This window comes from Genypterus blacodes, unplaced genomic scaffold (genome assembly GCF_046128005.1).
Source record: "Genypterus blacodes isolate CSIRO-AG114 ecotype Tasmania unplaced genomic scaffold, CSIRO-AGI_Gbla_v1 ptg000027l_1, whole genome shotgun sequence".
In the NCBI taxonomy this organism is placed as follows: Eukaryota; Metazoa; Chordata; class Actinopteri; order Ophidiiformes; family Ophidiidae; genus Genypterus; species Genypterus blacodes.
The window spans coordinates 653408-671638 of record NW_027466840.1 but is presented as its reverse complement, the minus strand read 5'-3'; the positions used below and the strand labels follow the sequence as shown (position 1 = coordinate 671638).

General features: G+C 47.5%; 1 protein-coding gene across 1 annotated transcript in view; it reads left to right on the top strand.

Moving 5' to 3' along the window:
• Window positions 1-15499: 15499 nt before the first annotated feature.
• Window positions 15500-18231, top strand: part of LOC142993203 (adhesion G protein-coupled receptor L3) — a 101312-nt gene continuing 98580 nt past the window's right edge. Inside the window, exon 1 of the mRNA XM_076143909.1 lies at window positions 15500-15717. Within this exon, the coding sequence (XP_076000024.1) occupies window positions 15527-15717 (191 nt within the window). The 5' untranslated portion in view covers window positions 15500-15526. The remainder of the gene's footprint in view (window positions 15718-18231) is intronic.

Genomic DNA, 18231 nt, shown 5'->3' with positions numbered 1-18231 from the left:
TGATACTATACAAAGTCCTAACATGCTAAGACAAAAGTGCTGGCACAGATGCTGTCACCAGGCTGCAAAAAGATGCAACACACACACACACATACGCTCAGCCACACACTCGTCATTGTTTGGTAGCAAGAATAACAATGGCAAAGCAAAGCCCCAGACACTCGTGCCGTGTCTGAGTAGCACATTAATCATACATTTCTGCGCATGTAAAATTCTCCAGGAAGGATTTTTGTAGTCATACCACTTAATGCCACCCCACGGAATCCGAGACACAGACTCTATAATGGACGACGGCTCGCGGACCAAATGCGGGAGAAGAAAGCGTGAAGTCTGACGCATTTGTAATGGTCAGACACGTGCGCATACATCAAGAGGCGTCTGAAAGCAGAGCTCACCCTGCCACGGGCGAGACAACGAGGCAGATGTGCGCCTGACACATCTGCTCGGCATATGTGAGCCTCCCGTCGGGGCCCGGAACGATGTCAGGTGAACGGACGCCGTCGATGGGGGGGCTCAGGGGAGGCGCAGCCGGGAAGAAAAGGGAAGACGAGCGTGCAGGCGCCTAAATCTTTCACCGGCGAACTCACATCCATACGTCACATTCACATCCTGAAGTATTTGCCCCTCATACTCAACACACACCTATACAAACACCATCAGGAGGCTTCGAAGGTTAGCGCCGTCTAAACCATACAGGGACAACAAATAGTCAAACATCACTCTCACGGTTCCCGTATCCCGATCCACTTAATTAATCTCCTTGTGCCAGGGCGCCGTCTCCGTCCGTCAAGGCATCCCTGGATTTGCCTAATTTGCTTAATTGATTAAACAAATGATTTACTCGGGCTCATATTTCAAGGGGAAGGAGACGTCCACAAGAGTGACGCGGCGGTGTTTTTGTGGTGACTTTAAGAGGCCTCCTGAAACACGGACGGTGCGTGTCGGCGGTGCGTGTGGGCTTTACAGTGGGCGGGTGTCTCTCACGGCCACGCAGATTAGATGGCTGCCTATGCATTTGAATCCGACTGATTAAGAGAAGCGACTTGCAGCTACACCACGTAGGCGAGCGAAGATATTTAAAGCGCCATTGTTTGACTCTCGCGTGTCAAACAACAACGGTGTAAAAATATGGCCAAATATTCTGCGATATGTTAAAAAGAAAAAAAGGCTTTGGGAAGGAGTGGGCAGCGGCAAGTTGAGATGGAAATCAATTACAACCTAAAGCTGCCTGCCAAATAAAAGAGGCTAGAGTGAAGCAACAAAGCTGCTTGGTGGGGGGAGAGGGAGAGTGCGGGTGTGTTAGGTAGGTGTATGGGTCTCAGGTTCATGATTGTTGGTGTTGGAAAGCATATAGATGCTTTATGGATTCATTTCTGTGCTTTGCTGTACCACTGGAGTGGTATTTAGCTTTTTGACCTCTTGATTCTCAGGTGTGTGTATTTTCTGCAGACAAACAGCTGTGGCAGTGATCAAACTGCAGCAGCCTGTTGTTCACAAGACCAACGTTCATTTATTTCTGGTGCGATTTGAAACCCGCATCATCCCGTTGATGAAAAACAAAGCAACAGATGGAGCTGCTCTGGCATCTCCCTCTTGTTTTTTTTGAATGCCTCAAACATTTAAATAGAGTTGTGTGATCTGCCTCACCGTCTCCAACACATACATGATTTTCACTGCGCGTGTTTGAGGCCCTTGCAGAGCATAGAATCAGCTGTGTGTGTGTGTGTTTGTTTGTGTGTGTGCTCTCTTCATTTGCATGAGCCCGGTGCTGTGCGGGGAGGTTCACAGTCACAGCGAGGAGGAGGAGGTTTGAATCACGTCGTGGTCCTCTCTGTGTGGAGGTGTCGCCCTCTCTGTGGGCCTGCGGGTGCTCCTGGTTTCCCCACCATCCAAAACAGGCGCGTGTGTGTTAGGTTAACACGCTGACCTTTGCCCTCTGACCTGCAGTTTGTCCCCCAAACTGTAATTGTAGAGGACCAGTGATGTGTGTGAACAGATGTAACCACGTCTCCCCTGCAAGAGAGAAAGACAGAATGTGGATATTAGAATGAAAGAAAACCACTTATCCAAAGAGAAAGTGCACATTACATTACGATCATTTGGCAGACGCTTTTATCCAAAGCGACTTACATTACATTACCACCCTTCGCAGAGGGGGGAGCAATTGAAGGTTCGGTGCCTTGCTCAGGGGCACCTCAGCAGGGGCTCGAACCGGCGACCCTCCTTTTCCCAAGCGGAAGCACTACCCACTGAGCCACTGCCTCACATTAAGTATTAAGTGTTATTACCAACAGACAGATGTGATGGTTTTCAAAACGACTTCACAATTGTCTTAAAAAATGGGATTAATGCTTTTACTATATTTTACCTGCCTCTATTTTTTAACTCGGAATGGATTATGGCTTTCCCATAAGACACACAATGCTTCCCCAACAAAAAAAAGATAAATTGTTCTGCCATTACGGAAAAAATTGCTTCCTTTTTATACCTCCCCTCAGGGCCTCCTCTGCTGTCATTAGGATGCCAGCATATTCCATCACTCTCTTCTTCCTCTGGGGTCAGAGACGGTCTCGCGCAGCGTCCGGACAACACAGCCTCGATTCGTTTTGGTCATTAAATTTGAATGTAAAGTAAATATAATCAGTTTTTCTTGCGTTCAGTCTCCCCCCCCCCCCCGGTTCTCCGCACGCAGTTATCCTTCAGCAAAATTTACCGTGGCATTTGGCACAAAAATCTCCTTGGCTTTTTACGCTCCTTTGTAATGAGTGAAAAATCAATAGCGGCTTGATAATGGGGAATAAAAAAATGTCTTTCGCCTCTGTCGTCGCTGCCTGTCACTGCCAAATTACTGTCAGGGCTGGAAATGAATGACAGGCGCATTAGGCGTGGCAGGCTGCTTTACACTCCCGGGGTTAAATACCTCTGCATGTTTTATAGGTGTCCGTATTGGGACCTGTGTATATCTTCCAAATAAGTGAATTAGAATCCCCATCTACTCAGCCGGGGCCGCACAGGCATAATTTGGTGAGGGCTGAATGATGCCATTTAGAGTGGACTTTCAGCCGGCTGAATGGTGTTTAATGAGGACAGATATTGACAGCAAGGTCAAGTAGCAGTGGATGTTAGTTTACATTAGGTTGCATAATGCGTAGCGCCGTGCGTGGCTCTCTCTCTCTCTCTGTGTGTGTGTGTGTGTGTGTGTGTGTGTGTGTGTGTGTGTGTGTGTGTGTGTGTGTGTGTGTGTGTGTGTGTGTGTGTGTGTGTGTGTGTGTGTGTGTGTGTGTGTGTGTGTGTGTGTGTGTGTGTGCGTGCGCGCTGCTGGAGAGAGAATATCGCTAAATAACCCTGTCGACCAGATCACAGCGCAGGGTTTCCCAGGGCGAGGCCGTGATATGGAGCGTGGGCGGGATGTGATGATGGAGGAGGCCAAACAGGAAGCACAGAGCGACACCATGCACTGACCTCTGCTTTTTATTCAATTTATGGAATTAACTGCTATTCCCCTTATGCAAGCCATATTACGGAATGCATTCCATCAGCGTATGCCTTTTTATCCCTCACCTATTACGTCCAAAATCCATCGCCGCACCGATTTGCATGTGTGATATATTTGCATTCAGATGACAAGGGAGGTGCTGCGAAAGACTCGGCTGATGATTACATGCCATGCAACAATGTTATATGTTGCTGCATATGCAAATCTCCCAGCTTTGTATGATTGCCCCCCTAAGCGTCGTCTCCACCACATGGCTTCTCCCAATCATGGATGGGAGAGGTGTGACGGCAGTGCAAGTGAAGCGTGGTGAGGCTTTCTAACCCCCCCTCCCCTCATCCCCCCACTCCTGTAACATCCTCGCATGATGAATTGTACGATTACAATCCACGCCCCCGGGGCCCGACTACATGCGTCCCCTAATTATTTGGATTAGCAACCCCACTATCTGTAGATGTGCTCTTATCACGTAAATGGCGTGGCTAATAACAGTCATTAAAGTGTCTTCTTTTGAATCAATTGATCAGTTTGTCTGCCTGCCGTCTTTCCATCCGCCGGGAGTCGAGGAATGATGTCAGTGGCTCATAATCGGATGTAAAAGCCATCAGAATCATTCAATAGCACCGGGTAAAGACCGTAGCGAACCAATCCTTGCAGCTAGGTGGCAGTCGCGAACAAGTGCCACATTCCCGCCGTGGATATCGGCGAGTAAAATTCACGAGCAACGTTTTTTATCATTTTCTGAAAGCGACCCATTATTTTAATCATATTAAAATCATTTCCTGCGTACTGCTCCATGCCGCAGACTATAAATTTGGCGCGGAGAAATTTACGGCCGAGCCCGTTACCCCGCCCGCATTCCCAGCAGAGCAGATTTATCATTACCCCGGCCTCCTGTCGCTCTTCCTGCCCGCCTGCCTGTCTTGCCTGATGAGTAGTTGGTAAGGTCAGAACCCTATTGATTGCGCTCAGATCGGTCAAGTGTAACATTGTGTGAGCGTGTTTCTGAACGTGGCCTCAGCGTCACAACCGGTTCGTCCGTGTCGAGTAGTCTGACTGAAAACCCTTTTTCAAAAACTCCTTTTTTTACTATTATTATTATGTGAGTTGATCTTTAGAGTACACACCGCCACACTCAGCGGCACACACGGCCATTCAAGCCTCCTATGAGTGAATTCAGTGGCGTATCGATCAGCTTGTCGTGGTTTCTGGCCTTGTTTGGTGACACCGAGACACAGAGGATCGTCTTTCAACGGACACACTCCTTGACGCGGTGAATGGCTGATTCAGCTTGGCTAACGTGGGTGCTTATCAGGCCGCCCCGCAGCAACCAGCAACCAACAAAGTGTTTTGGTTAACATAATTGCAGCCTGTGACAAGAACACACAAGTAGCCCTCAAAATGAAGGCTGCGGCCTAAATTTGTTCATTCTGAAGCACAATGGGAGCATTGAAACAAGTGGTTCTCTTGCTTCCATTTGTGTCTTGGAGGTAAGTCGTTATTACAGCCCTGCTGTGTTTGGTGAATTAGGAATAGTGGCCGTGTTGTTGTTGAACGCTCTAGGAGCAATTGGGGGCATTAGAGGAGCGCAGAGGAAAGTGCGTGTGCGCGTGTGTGTGGACGGGCTGAGTCGATACTGCCTTTGTTTGTCGAAAGAAAGGAATAAATAGAGCCTTAAAAGAAATAATTGTTTATCAGTCATTTTGACCTGTTCCTCCCTGCTTTTGTAGCTTTTTCGGTATGAAAGTGAATTTTAGATTTCTAACGTGCCAATTAAAGTCAAAGGCAGCCAGTGACCCTGCTCTGCTCCTTTTATCTCCGTCTCTCTCTGTGCCTCTCCTTCCTTCTCCATATTCCTCTGTTCCCCCCCTCTCCTTTCAGCTCTTTCATTGAATAAGCCAAGCATGCACAGTAGCCGGTCATTACGCCCCGGCGAATCAATATGAAGTATTGTAAAGTCTGCATTCAGAGGAGAGGGTGGGGTGGAGGTGGGGGGGATCAAATGTTACTGTGGCACAGATTAGCCCAGGAGACCTTCTGGGAGCGAGAGTGAGAAAGCGGTGGCGGGTGGTGGAATGGGGGGGGGGGATACTGGAGATGGCCTTCAATATGGCCCAGTGGCCTTGCAGGGGAATTCAATACGGCCATTGACAAAAAGAAGGCTTCCATTGTGGAGGAGCGCGTCTCCTTTGGGAAGCCGTTCCATTTCCTTATTAATTGCACTCTCATTAAAATAAAAAAAGGCAATGGTCGCTCTTCAGTCAAGGCAGAGTGGGCCCCTGCCTCGCTTCTTTGGAAGGATGCCCGGGTCAAGTGGTTTACAAGGTGTCACAAACACGCTTTGTTTGTTTTGTGTTTTATGTGCGATCTGTGTACATTTCTGCAGATACACACACGCTCTTTCAATTTCAGCTTTCTAATTGTCGCTGGGCCGCGCTGCGTCATCAACAGCGTCAGCCGCATGACCTTAAGAAACCCCATGACCCCACTGCTTAAGGTCCTGAGTTGTTTGATGGAGTCAGGAAGTGGACATAGTAGCAGCGAGTGTGACCTTCTCCAGAATGTATACAGCCTGCAGAACATAAATAAGACAATAAACTATTGTGTGTGTGTGTGTGTGTGTGTGTGTGTGTGTGTGACCTTGCAGAGGCTGTAGATCCTGAGAAACATAAATACTTTGCAGCTTGTTAAATATTTCATTTACTTCTGATTTAACCGGGCTTTACTTTACTTCCTTAACTGATTTCTTCCTCTTTAATTGGTATAGAATATGTAGTGGATGTCGTGAGAATCAGTAAGAAAAACAACCTTGGAGATGATCTATTTTCAACCGAGACAGAGAAATGCACACTGTAGATATTTTTGCGGGGGAGAGGGCAGAAGCCATAACTTTGGGAGACATCTCCCGGAGCGATAGGGCCTGTGCCCCAGACCCTACAAAAGACCAACTGTGTCAAAGGAGAAAAATTGCAGGTGCACATTCCCCAGTGGTGCACTCGTTCCCTCCTGACTCCTTCTCTCTCTCACACACACACCCATATTAATGCATGTAAGCGTGCGCGCACACACTGAAACGCACACAGAAACTCTCTCCCTCCCTCTCTCTCTCTCGGTCTCCAACTCCACGATAGCTGCCCCTCATTTGGTGGTGGGAAGGAGGTGCGAGGAGGAGATCCTCTTTCACTGTGATAATGCGCTCCTTTCTGTCCCACAGGATGGGCTGAGTGAAGGCTTGAAACAGGAGAGGTGGAGTGAAGGATGTCGTTCCACAGCAGGCCGCCGCGGCAGGCCGTACAGAAAGTCATTATTTATAGCTCAAGTGCATGCATCAAACGCAGTATTTTTCATTGAGTCATGGCGATCATCGCTTCGTAACGCCCTTAAACTGGGAGGTTGCGCGCACCCTGTTCCAGTATCGCTGAAGAGCACAAAATCCAGACAACAAATCATCCTGATTTGCAGCAGTTGAGTCTTTACAGGAGGGAGCGTTTTAATAAATGCAACCGGCGGAGCAAACCTATGTTTCCCAGTTACAGGTTTGGCAAATAAACGTGTTGGTTTTTAGGGTGCAAGCCTGCCTCAATGTGATATTGTGACAGGCATTGCGGCGACACCTGCTTGTGTGAAACCGTGTGTGTCATGTTTTGCCGAAAGTCTCATATTCCCTCCCTATTTCATGCTTCTCATCCTCCTCGCCAGATTCCAGAATACCATGTGTTAAGAGCCGCAGCCAGATGATTTGATGCGCGAGCGCCGCGTGTACATGTTGCTTCATACATATTCAGAGTTGATTATCTCGGAACAATAACCTCGTGTCTGATACCTGCCATGCTGAATACGGGAGAAAAGACACGCTGCGATCTTCGCCGCCGTGTGTCCCAGATGTAGCGTAGTCACTCCAGCTAATTGCGACGGCAATTGCGGCACCACTGCCGCCCTGATTGTACACATGTGGATTGAGATCGCTCATTGCGCTTCAGAATACAATTTTGTCTCCATACGCTGCTGGGTTTGAATCTCCGGCAGCTTTTCTCACACTTCATCTTGGTTCCAGTGGAGCCTTTCCTTGCGTGCTTGCTGTTACCTTTTCCACGCACCTCATTCCCTTCCTCCTGCTCTCTCTGAAGGGGACTGGACTGGACAGGCCAGGGCAAAGGCAAAGGATTGGGACTGGATTGAATTAGATCCCAACCCCAGCAGGGACGAGGACATAACAACAGAGATAGAATGGGGGTGGGGGGGGGGTGGAAGCTTCTTTTAAAACCATCATCCTTGAACAGTGTCACATTCTGCATGTGGCGTGCGTACGCGTAGGTGTACGCACGCCAGATAGCACAATCCTCAGGGGAGGGACGCCACTTCCCTCCCCCGCCCTGATGCATAATGTATTAAAGTGGTACACAAATGTACACACACACACACATACGCGGCTACAAGGGAGGCGGGCGAAAGACACAAGGCGGCAGTTAAATACAGATACAGATCAGGACCCCACATTTAATCTGCAGACGCCACCCGGCACATTAAATTAGCCCCACCACCTTCATCAACTTCATCTGACTATACTCAGTCGCATACGCATGAATTATACATTTTAGGGTGCTTGTGTGTGTGTGTGTGTGTGTGTGTGTGTGTGTGTGTGGTTTTTAGTTTTTTTCCTGCACAAGCTGTGTGAAAATACGAGGTAGAATTTCATGTGAAGAATCTAAGTGTGACTTAGAATGGTTATTTTTAAGCGGTACGTGATATTACCACTCTGCAAGCAGAAATAATTTGTGAAACAATGAAGCAAAGTCTTTGTTCACTTAGAATTACAACAGATCCATATGCAATGAATTCACATCTCCATTTTGTCTCCACAATGTCCCGTTCTTCATTATGTAAGTAAACATTACAGCACTGCGCTTTAATTGGTATTAATTCATGCTTCTTGCCCCTCGGGTATCACACTGCAGTAAAAACGTTAAAGTGAAAAACGGGAACATCTCTGGGTTTTTTCAGAAGTTGCTTTGCCACAGAAAACCTCATACATGGGCATCGATTTGCATTTTCCTCCCCTTCGTATGAAGCCATTCAATTCCTAACGAGGCTGAATTTCTCACTTCTCCTCTCCAAATTTCATCACTGAGCAATTTTCACTTTTGTATAAATCGTCGCGCAATCTGATCTGCTTGATCTAAATTGAAAAAAGCATTTTTTTGTTCTTTGTGGGCCTTGAAATTGAATAAACAGTTCTTGTTCTTTGTCGGCCTCAAGCAAATTCCTGGCTGTTGCATACAGAGAGAGCAGAGTGCGGGTGGAGCGTGTGTGTGTGTGTGTGTTGGTGGTTCATTTTTTAGAGTCGACTGATTAAGTGCTTTTTACCATTGCCCCTGGTCCACACACACACAGATACAAATCACAGACGCATATCCTGTCAAACAACATTCATCAATCGGTGCCGCGGCGGATGGTTATCTATATCTATACATTGTGATAATCACAATGGTTCTAACGTTGTGGCTAGTGTGTGATTGCTGCAGTTCAGCACGGTTTGCCCTCTATTAATACAGCCTCCGTACGCTGAGCCCCGGGGATCCATTCAGACGGCAATATCGCCTGGTTTCTTATTCATTACCGCAGAATGCATTTTCTAGGTTTTCTGTCATCACTTTGTGCACTCATCTCATGTGAAAAGAGTTCGAGGAGGGCAGTGAATAGAAGTGCGTTTGTCTAAATGCTTCTTTAAAATGTAGCACCGGCTGATTGGCTGCAGGGCCTGCGTGTTGCTGTGCAGACGGAGCTGTGCGTAGCTTTAAAACGATGGTCACAAAAGCGCCGATGCTGTGCGAGATAATGAAGGGAGCGGACAAGAGAGTACGCTGAAGAACTGTCCTTGCCATTTTAAATGCACACTAGGTGCTGAGTGCCGTACCAGAATAGCATCCGCCTGATCGGAACGACTTTGTTGTTGTTGTTTGTTGTTGCTGTTTTCTTTATAAAATTTTTCTTCTTGTCCCTTTTTTTATTTTGTTGTGTAGAGAGAAAGGCAGGATTTCTGAATGCCTGGTGTCCACTTGCTTCGGACAAATTCCCTATGATTACTGTAGAATAACCCACCTGCAACTTGGGGAAAACAATCCACAGAGATGCTTAATTTCCCACCACCAGGAAAACTAGAGAATAGATTCCTCCAATGGTGCTTCAAGTCTAAGTTTAAATAAAAAAAACGGACAAACAAACCAACCCCAGCAGCAGCCACTAGCACCAAAGCAGGCCCTTGAGGGGTTTTGAAAAGCCTGCGTTTATTTCATATTGATTACTTTGCTCCGGTACGCTGCTGTTTTCTCTCGTATGAACACTGAACAACCTCCATTTGCTGAGAGGTTCAGATTAGCGCGGTGGTGCTGCGATGCTAAACTTAGCCCAGCCTCGGCCTCTGGTGTGCTGCGAGGCGATGACATTAGATGATGTGTGGAAGAAACAGAACTGGGGGGGGGGGGCAAAAACCGGCCTGTTGTTTCTCTTTTCTGACCTCAATTAAACTATGGTACTACCGGGGCATGTAAAGACAAGCCTGCACCGGGAGCTGTGTGTTTACATGTGTGTATCTTCCATGGGTGCTGCATGTATGACAGAAATTGTTTTCAGTTTTGCCTAGGAGGCACGGTACTGTGTGCGTGTGTGTGTGTGTGAGGAGGGGGCGGAAAGGTGCATTAGTCTTGGCCCAGGATGTTCCCCTGAGTGATGTAGACGGTGGGCTGCAGAAGGAGGGGGGAAGCGGTGAAAGGAGAGGAAATAGCAAAACCATGTCAGGCATGATGGGAGCTGAACAAAACCCAGATAGCTGTCAGAGAGCCGGCCAGCTCGGCAGACTAACCTCCAGCGTGCCGTCTGAGAGATAGGGAGGTGGACACGGCTCCGTTAGGCCCGAGAGAAAGTGTAAAAACAAACCAACAACCGCGAGTAACAATCCCGAACACTCTCTTTTGATTTGATCAACTCTGAACGTGAGGCTGATCTACGCTAACCTCCGTATAAATATGGAACAACACTGAGGGTAATCACTGATTTCTGCGCGCTGGGAGTGAATTTGACCTAAAAACTAATGTTGTAATTTGCACAGTGGAGTGGTTTTTAACATTAGACCTTGATGGCAGACTTGCTTCCTATGTTTTTTTTTTCCTTTGCCATGGCTCTGCACTTAATGAATTGAAGTAGTGATTAATTAAGTGAAAGTGCTGGCGAGATGGAAAGTCACTTCACCCTTGTGTTGTGAGTATGTGAATCAGGCCCCTTATTGGAGTGATGGCAGGCATCTTGTGTTTGTTACTTGCATCCACTCAGATATTGCAGTCACACCAGCAGCAGCGACGCGTGACGAGCAGAAAAAACGTAATTCACATGATAGAAATTTATATATCGCATATCTTTGGGTGCGAATGTCATCAGAATTATAATCAATTATTAATTATTGTAAATTGTATGCCATACCCCAAGATGTTCCACCTTAAAGGACTATTACGTGGTTGTGCAACTTGGAAATAGGATTTATTTGTTTTATTATTGCTGCACTTTTTTACCTCAGACACCAACGCATCAAAATACAAAAGCAATGCAGCAGTGGCATGAGTATGAATATAGCACAGCAGAAGGATATGTAGGATGTATACAGTACATACAGTCTGCTGACTAGGCCTATATGTTATGAAATGAAATGAATGAGCAACCACGGCTACTTTGGAAGATATGAGAAGAATATGTTGTAGATATGGGGCAAAGTGATGAAGTAAGATGTAAATATTCATAAAGAGTCTGCTAAAAACCTGGATATAAGCAAGAGGAAAAGGGAATATAGAATCAGCTGCAGCATGAATGGCGGCACAATCTCCTCCCATTTCTTTACAGTGTGTTTGTTTTCCCATGTTGGGTGACAGATCCAATGAAGTACACTACTCTGCTTTGTATCTTGTTCTCCTTCTGAGCTAATTTGTTAACACTGAAGAGGCAATTTCCCTGCAGGCATCAAGGGCCTCTTTTGACTGACAGCCGCAAATGCGCATTTGCACGCCGCTGCCCCGCGCAAGGCCATCAGTCTTCCCCTCCCCCTACCACCCCCACTAACCCCCCCAGCTCGCAGAGTGTGCAGTGGGCTGCCAATTAATGTGTTCAAATATGTGTCGGCAAATGCGAGCGTAAACAAAACAAATGGCTCGTTCATTTGGCACGTTGAGGCGGATATCTGGGTCCCGTCACCGTGACGAATGCTAATTGTGCTTAGCAGCATCATTGGCTATTGTGTCAAAAGCCATCAAGCTGATTCGAAAAGTTTGTCACGGAAGGCGCAGATTCACCAATTCACCGCCAATGCTACTATTTGTCGTCCAGCTGCAGATATTTTCGATTTCTTTTATTCAAACTGATAAACGGTCAAACTTTAAACCATCTGATCTGGAGTCCTTTCCATGCGGAGCAGAGGTTGTTTTAGTAGTCTTGCTCTCTTAAATGCTTCTTCTTCAGGGAGGACAGTTTGCTTCCTGGGTGGTTTCATTCTCTGTGTGGAAGCATTTGAGATTTCAGCTACTTTCCTAATTTACTTCATGGAACAATCTTGCCTGAACTCTTCCTCACTTCAAGATAAATAACCTCTGGTGTATTTCTTGCAGTAGTTTATGATTAACTTTTATTTTTCAACTGAATTGATCACAAACTAGGAAGTGGGTGTGACCCCCTTTCATCGGTCTAATCAAATAAGAGTTTTTAGATTCATGAGTTCATTAATCAGGAGCTGACCGGGTTGGACCCATGCAGCAAAAAACAAGACATTTGATGTGTTGAATCAGCGCCTTTACATCTCCGCTCCTCTCCGCCATCTATCTCACATTAATTCTGTTGCATTCATCTGAATTCTAACACACACACACACACACACACACGCACACACACACACACACACACACACACACACACACACACACACACACACACACACACACACACACACAGAGCGAGTCAAACAAAGTCCTGCAAATGACTGAGCTAATTATGTAAGCTATTGCTTTCTGAAGGATCATTTATATTTGAGAGATCGGCTCATTTCATGAAGCCCGAGTCCCGATGGGAGGGAAATGGAATCTTAGACACATCAGATTTCACACAAGAATGCAATCCAAACTGGGATTTCAGATAGGATGTGATTGTTTCGTGCTTATTCACCATTTACATGTTCGCAGCACATGTCAACCGCATGCCGCATTTCCGTGTCACTTGCGCCCGACTGGAGATTAGATCTGTGTAGATCTCGTCCCAGTCAACCGCCGCCGCTCAAAAATCTGACTCGACTTTTACACATTTCACACGTTTCCACGTTTAGGGCTTAAACGTTGTCGACGACCTCACCAAAGTGACTTCCTTCCTGCGAGCCGCCTCACACTGCAGACATCTGTTTGCCTCTGTGTCACTGGCTCATTTAGATGAGCTCATTGTAATTATGTGCGGTGGTTGACCTTACCTCCTCCTCCCTGACACCTTTTTTTCCCCCTCTCTGATGAAATGAAACACCCCCCCCACCCCCCCACCACACACACAATTTGTTACTAATGATGACTTTTAAATGTCATTGATAGCTTGCTCCAGAAAAGGCAGCGGTTCTTGGCTGCACGTCATTTGGGCCACAAACAAACTGGACTTTACACAAATGCCCCCCTCCCCCCACTTCTCACTTAAACCTGCTATTAACACAAGCACAATTAAAGCTGCACAGATTTCCCCCCTCTGAGTGACTCTTAAAAGCTCTGCGGGGGAACTACATTTTCCCACTGACCATTTTTCGCCGCGACCTTTCCGATGCCCTTTTTGGTGACTAATAGCGTTTTTTGGAAATGTTCATTTGCGCGCCTACGTGCAAGCGGCCGTGATTATAAAACACAGCTCGGCGGTGGGAAAGTAATGGAAGTATCCTGTGTGACCCACTCCGCTCTCACCCAGCAGTTTTGCTTCGCCCCAAACCTCCTCTGTTTTTTTTCCCCTCCATATTCAGCAGTGCACTTGTCAAAGGAATTATCCAGGGAGAATCCGCAGCGGAAAGAAAAAAGGGAGATACGTCCTGCATATAAATACTCCTCTAAAGTTTCCGCTCGGAGCGAGATGAAGTCTGCAGAACGCCGGGACGCAGATAACGGGACGGGCTTTGAATAAGGCGGCTTTAGGTTTTTCCGTGGCTCTGTCAGCGACGCGGGCAAGTAGACGGCAGGATGCTGGCGTTGGCACCCGAGGAATATGAGCCCTATCAATCACCGCCTCTGGGCACAAATGTAATTACACCGCCCCTGTTGACTAGCCTGGTAATCTGAGACGCTGCTGGCACACGTTGGCTTGCTTACATTAGGGGATTGCTGGTGCCCGCGTCCGCTGCCTGCTGTGGTGTCGCTTCTGGTCCGCGTTGATGTGAATCTGGCCCCTGCCCTCAAAGGCGCACTCTGGCTCCAGAAGGTCGTTCTCAGGTTTTTGCACCAACATCAAGGTTGTCGAGCTTTTTGATTGTGCGGCAAATGATCGTAATTGAATCAATCACAATGCAGGATGGGGAGGAAAAGGGGGGGAGAGAGAATGGTAAACATAGGAATGATTTTTCCATTTCGACTCCATTGTTCCTTTGTCATTTATCTAAGTGCACTTGCCTCACTCACCCCGTGACATTCTCCTCTCTGCCTTTGTCAGTTTGAAAGAAGTTAAGTATGATCCAGACTTGTACTTTTCAGGGGGTGGAATAAATCTTCCCATTAGCGGGAAGATAATTGATGGCTTTCATCACAAAATCGAACACAATTATTCCAATCTGTGATGTTTCAGTGCAAAGTGCGCTTTGTCTGTGTTGGGCTTTGAATGATTCAAGATGAAATTAAACGCCGCGTTATCGAACTGCTTTGCTGCCGTTGTACCTCGGTGTTTGTCGCTGCATTTATCGCTTTCGTCTTTTACCGCCTGTGGAGAGAGATGTTCAGGAGTGGCTCCTGAAAACCCTTGAAAAGCAGCAAAGCGGTCAAAGTGCTCTACCTCTTTCATACATGCATGCATTTTTCCCTCTCTGCCTCTTTTTTCGATCTGCCGATGATGAATGCCTGCCATAAACACAGTCCGGCGCTGGCCCTTACACTTAACACACGTCTGAAAGAATGTTTATGAAAATCCATAACTGCCACAGTCCTGCTGCGCTCGCTCATGCTTCTGTTTATGTTTCTGGCTCATTTTTTATCCCCGCTGTAAACACAGAGCTCCTCCGGTCGGCCGAGCACATGCCTGGTCCCACACAGACCCCTGTCGCGGAGTCGAGGCAAACCAGCAACCTCTGGGCTCGCAGCTCAGTCCAGCTCGCCTCGTGGTCATTTGGCTCGGCGGCAAACGGCGGATTGGAGCCAAGCAGACTGCCGGTTTGACTTGAAGCAATAAGCAACAGACTGTTTTAGCCTCCACCTCCTGCGTGTGTATTACTGCCGCGCCTTGTGTCCCTCTGTGCGCGCCGCTACAACTTGTAGATTACAAATGAAGGGGACATCATAACAGCCAGGCTCAGACACACTCCGCTTTGTTTCCGCCGTCTCCGTTTCTGTAATTTCTCACATGAATGCCCATGTAATGAGTTGTTTATTTCCTCGCCGGCGAATGCAAACAGCGTGTCTACTTCCCTTTGTTTGACCCGTGTAGATCTCTCGCTCTCTTTCCACAACTCGGGGGCCCCTGGAGAGCCGGCGTGATATTGCTCATCCTCCCACTCCGCACTACCAGCAAACAGCCTGTCCACCTACAGCCTCTAGACCAGTGAGGTCACCTCTTTTCAACTGTCTCCGTGTCAGACCTTTTGATTGGAGCCGACTCTTCTTCAGGTCAACGCCGTCTGTTGTTGTGGTTTCCCTACTAATTCCCAAGCGAAGCTCTGATAGCGTCTCGTCTCTTGCTCGCTGTAGCTCAGCGGATCGCTCTTTTCATTTCATACATCACCAAATCATACTAATCTGTCACTTTTCCTCTGCAGCCTTCAGTCGAGCACCCATCCCCATGGCGGTGGTGAGGAGGGAGCTGTCGTGCGAGAGCTACCCCATCGAGCTGCGCTGCCCGGGCACCGACGTCATCATGATCGAGAGCGCCAACTACGGCCGCACCGATGACAAGATCTGCGACGCCGACCCGGCGCAGATGGAGAACACTCGGTGTTACCTGCCGGACGCGTACAAGATCATGTCTCAAAGGTACCGCTGCAGTTTGACAGCTTTTGGTTGAATTTTAATGTTCTTCTGTTGAACTTTCACAGAGATTATTATGAGGAAGTTCAGAGTAATTAAAGTGAATACATCTATCATACAAGTACAGAAACACTCAACAAGAGTTCAAAAAGACTGTATTGTGAGTTCTAGTTTACTTTATTGGTTTCTTGTTGCGTGATGTGTTTGCTATCATTTCTCAAACGTTTCTAGTCGATGAATGGAAATAATAATCTCCAGTCTAATCGCTTATCAGTTTAACAACACCTCACCTCAGTGTTGTACAGGGTTAGTTTTCATATTCCCTCTTGAAAGTCAGTATTGATTTTGGTCCTCTGGGTGAGTTTGTGGCTTGACACCATCTTTATGTCTTAGATCATCAAGTGGAGCAAATATTCAGGCAGAATGTGTAAAGCTGGAGCTTTGCTGGCAGACGAGAGGCTCGTGTTAGGACTCCAATATGCAGAAACCTGCCGGCCTATTTGCCAGACCCTAGCTTTCCCCCATAGGAGTGTAATTGATGGCTGACATTAAGTTAAGGTACACACGTGTTTCGGGGTTTCCCCACGTACGCCAGAATCCAGAGAACAAGACGCTCAGCAGCTCGCGACTGCGTCTACATTCTCTCATCGCTCCTTTGTTGAGTTATTGCCACACTTAAGACAAAATGGCGGCCTCTTGGCCTTGCTGTGTTTATTCTGGCCTGTGAGGTCAAAACAGCGTTGAGCACTTTATCTAGCTGGTCGCTATGAACATACATCTCGCTCTTTATTTCACAAGGTTTTGCTTCACGTTGGATGTTGTTCATTGGTGTAGACTAATAGCTTTTTTGCATTATCAACTTCAATCGAGCTCTTGGCTTTTTAGTGTGGTGCCGTGTGAAAAGCTGCTAATGGTATTTTGAGATACTTTGTCAGATAATTGATGCACACGGTGGATCCTTTTTCTACCGTCGCCCACTTTGCCTCCAAATCCTCGCGGGGATGAATGAACGGGTCCTGTCAGGAACACAGGGTGCCAGGGCGCAGCACTTTCTCTCTCCGCGTCCGGCTGCCACTGGGAATGTTTTGAAAAGATGCGAGAAAGATAATGAAAAAGCTGAATTGGAGAGGCGGCGTGCACTCGGGGGAGGAAGCTGCTAAGTGGATGAAAGGTGCGGGTGCGATCGAGGTTGGAGGAAGGATGCCAGAGCGGGGCTAGGCATTAGCTTTTCGAAGGTTAGCACAACAAACAAACTTCTTCAAGGGGGTGAGTGCCGATGCCGTCACAGGCGTTGCCCGGCACCCGGCAGCTCGGCTCAAAAAGAGAGGAGAACAGAAGCTAAACAGCAGTTAGAACAGAGAGTCTACAACGACAAGATAAGGCTGAGATTAACGGCAGACACACCTGCTTAACAAGCCTGTTTCAAAATACACAATTGTACATTTCATAACAATTCTCTTAAAAAAAGAGTAAATTGTTTCCCTTCATTGGTTTGTCTTGCTGCAGCTTCCTCCCATTGTTCTCCGCTCCTACACACACACACACACACACACACACACACGCATCACCAGCCAATCACTTGAAATAACCCCATCAAGGTCATAATTGATTAAAGTATTTGCACGCTTCACAGTAACCTGATCGCCCCAATAATGAGGCTTTCCACCAGTTGTTTGTGCGCTGGAGGCATTTTATTAGTCGCACAAATTAAGAACAGGAAACGGATTGGATTCCTTTCGTACCTATTGTTTTCCGTGTTCTTGAATTTGCTGCAACTCTCGATCAAAACATCTGAACTCCGTACTACTAAGATGTTCATGTCCATCTTTGTGATCATTTATTGCCCAGATTTTGTCCTAATTGAATGAATAAGATGAACCACACGTGACACTGGCACTTGTTTTAGCGTCGCCTGAACTTGGAGGGAATGTAATTATCATGCCCCACCCCACCTCTTCCCAGCCCCGTGCACCACCTGCCTCTCCTGCTGGCACGGGGGGAAGTCATGGCGACCGGCTCGTGCCAGGCTCGCATCAATTTGGCCCCGGCAAATGCCCAGCCGTGTCCCGTGCTACCGAGACGCATTTCGACCCCCCCGCACACACACACACTGCTCCCCGCTCCCCTCCTCCACAGCTGCTGAACGTGTCCTATTGATATTCTGCAATCAAACCTTACTTTCACCCAGTTCCATTTCAGGCCACTCGTAAATCGGGGAGGCTACAATGGTACACGCGGGGCCACTCGAGCTAGGTGTTTGGTGCCATGGAGGCAGTGGCTCAGTGGGTAGTGCTTCCGCTTGGGAACCGGAGGGTCGCCGGTTCGAGGCCCTGCCGAGGTGCCCCTGAGCAAGGCACTGAATGTAATGTAATGTAATGTGCCATTACAGTCTTCTAATCGCAGTCTAATAGCACCTTGTATCGGAGTCGTAGCGTGCCACTGAGCTGGTGTGTGCTCTAATGCATCTGAAAACGAAGGTTGTCCCACAGTGCGCTGTGACAGGATTGAATAAATGGCTCA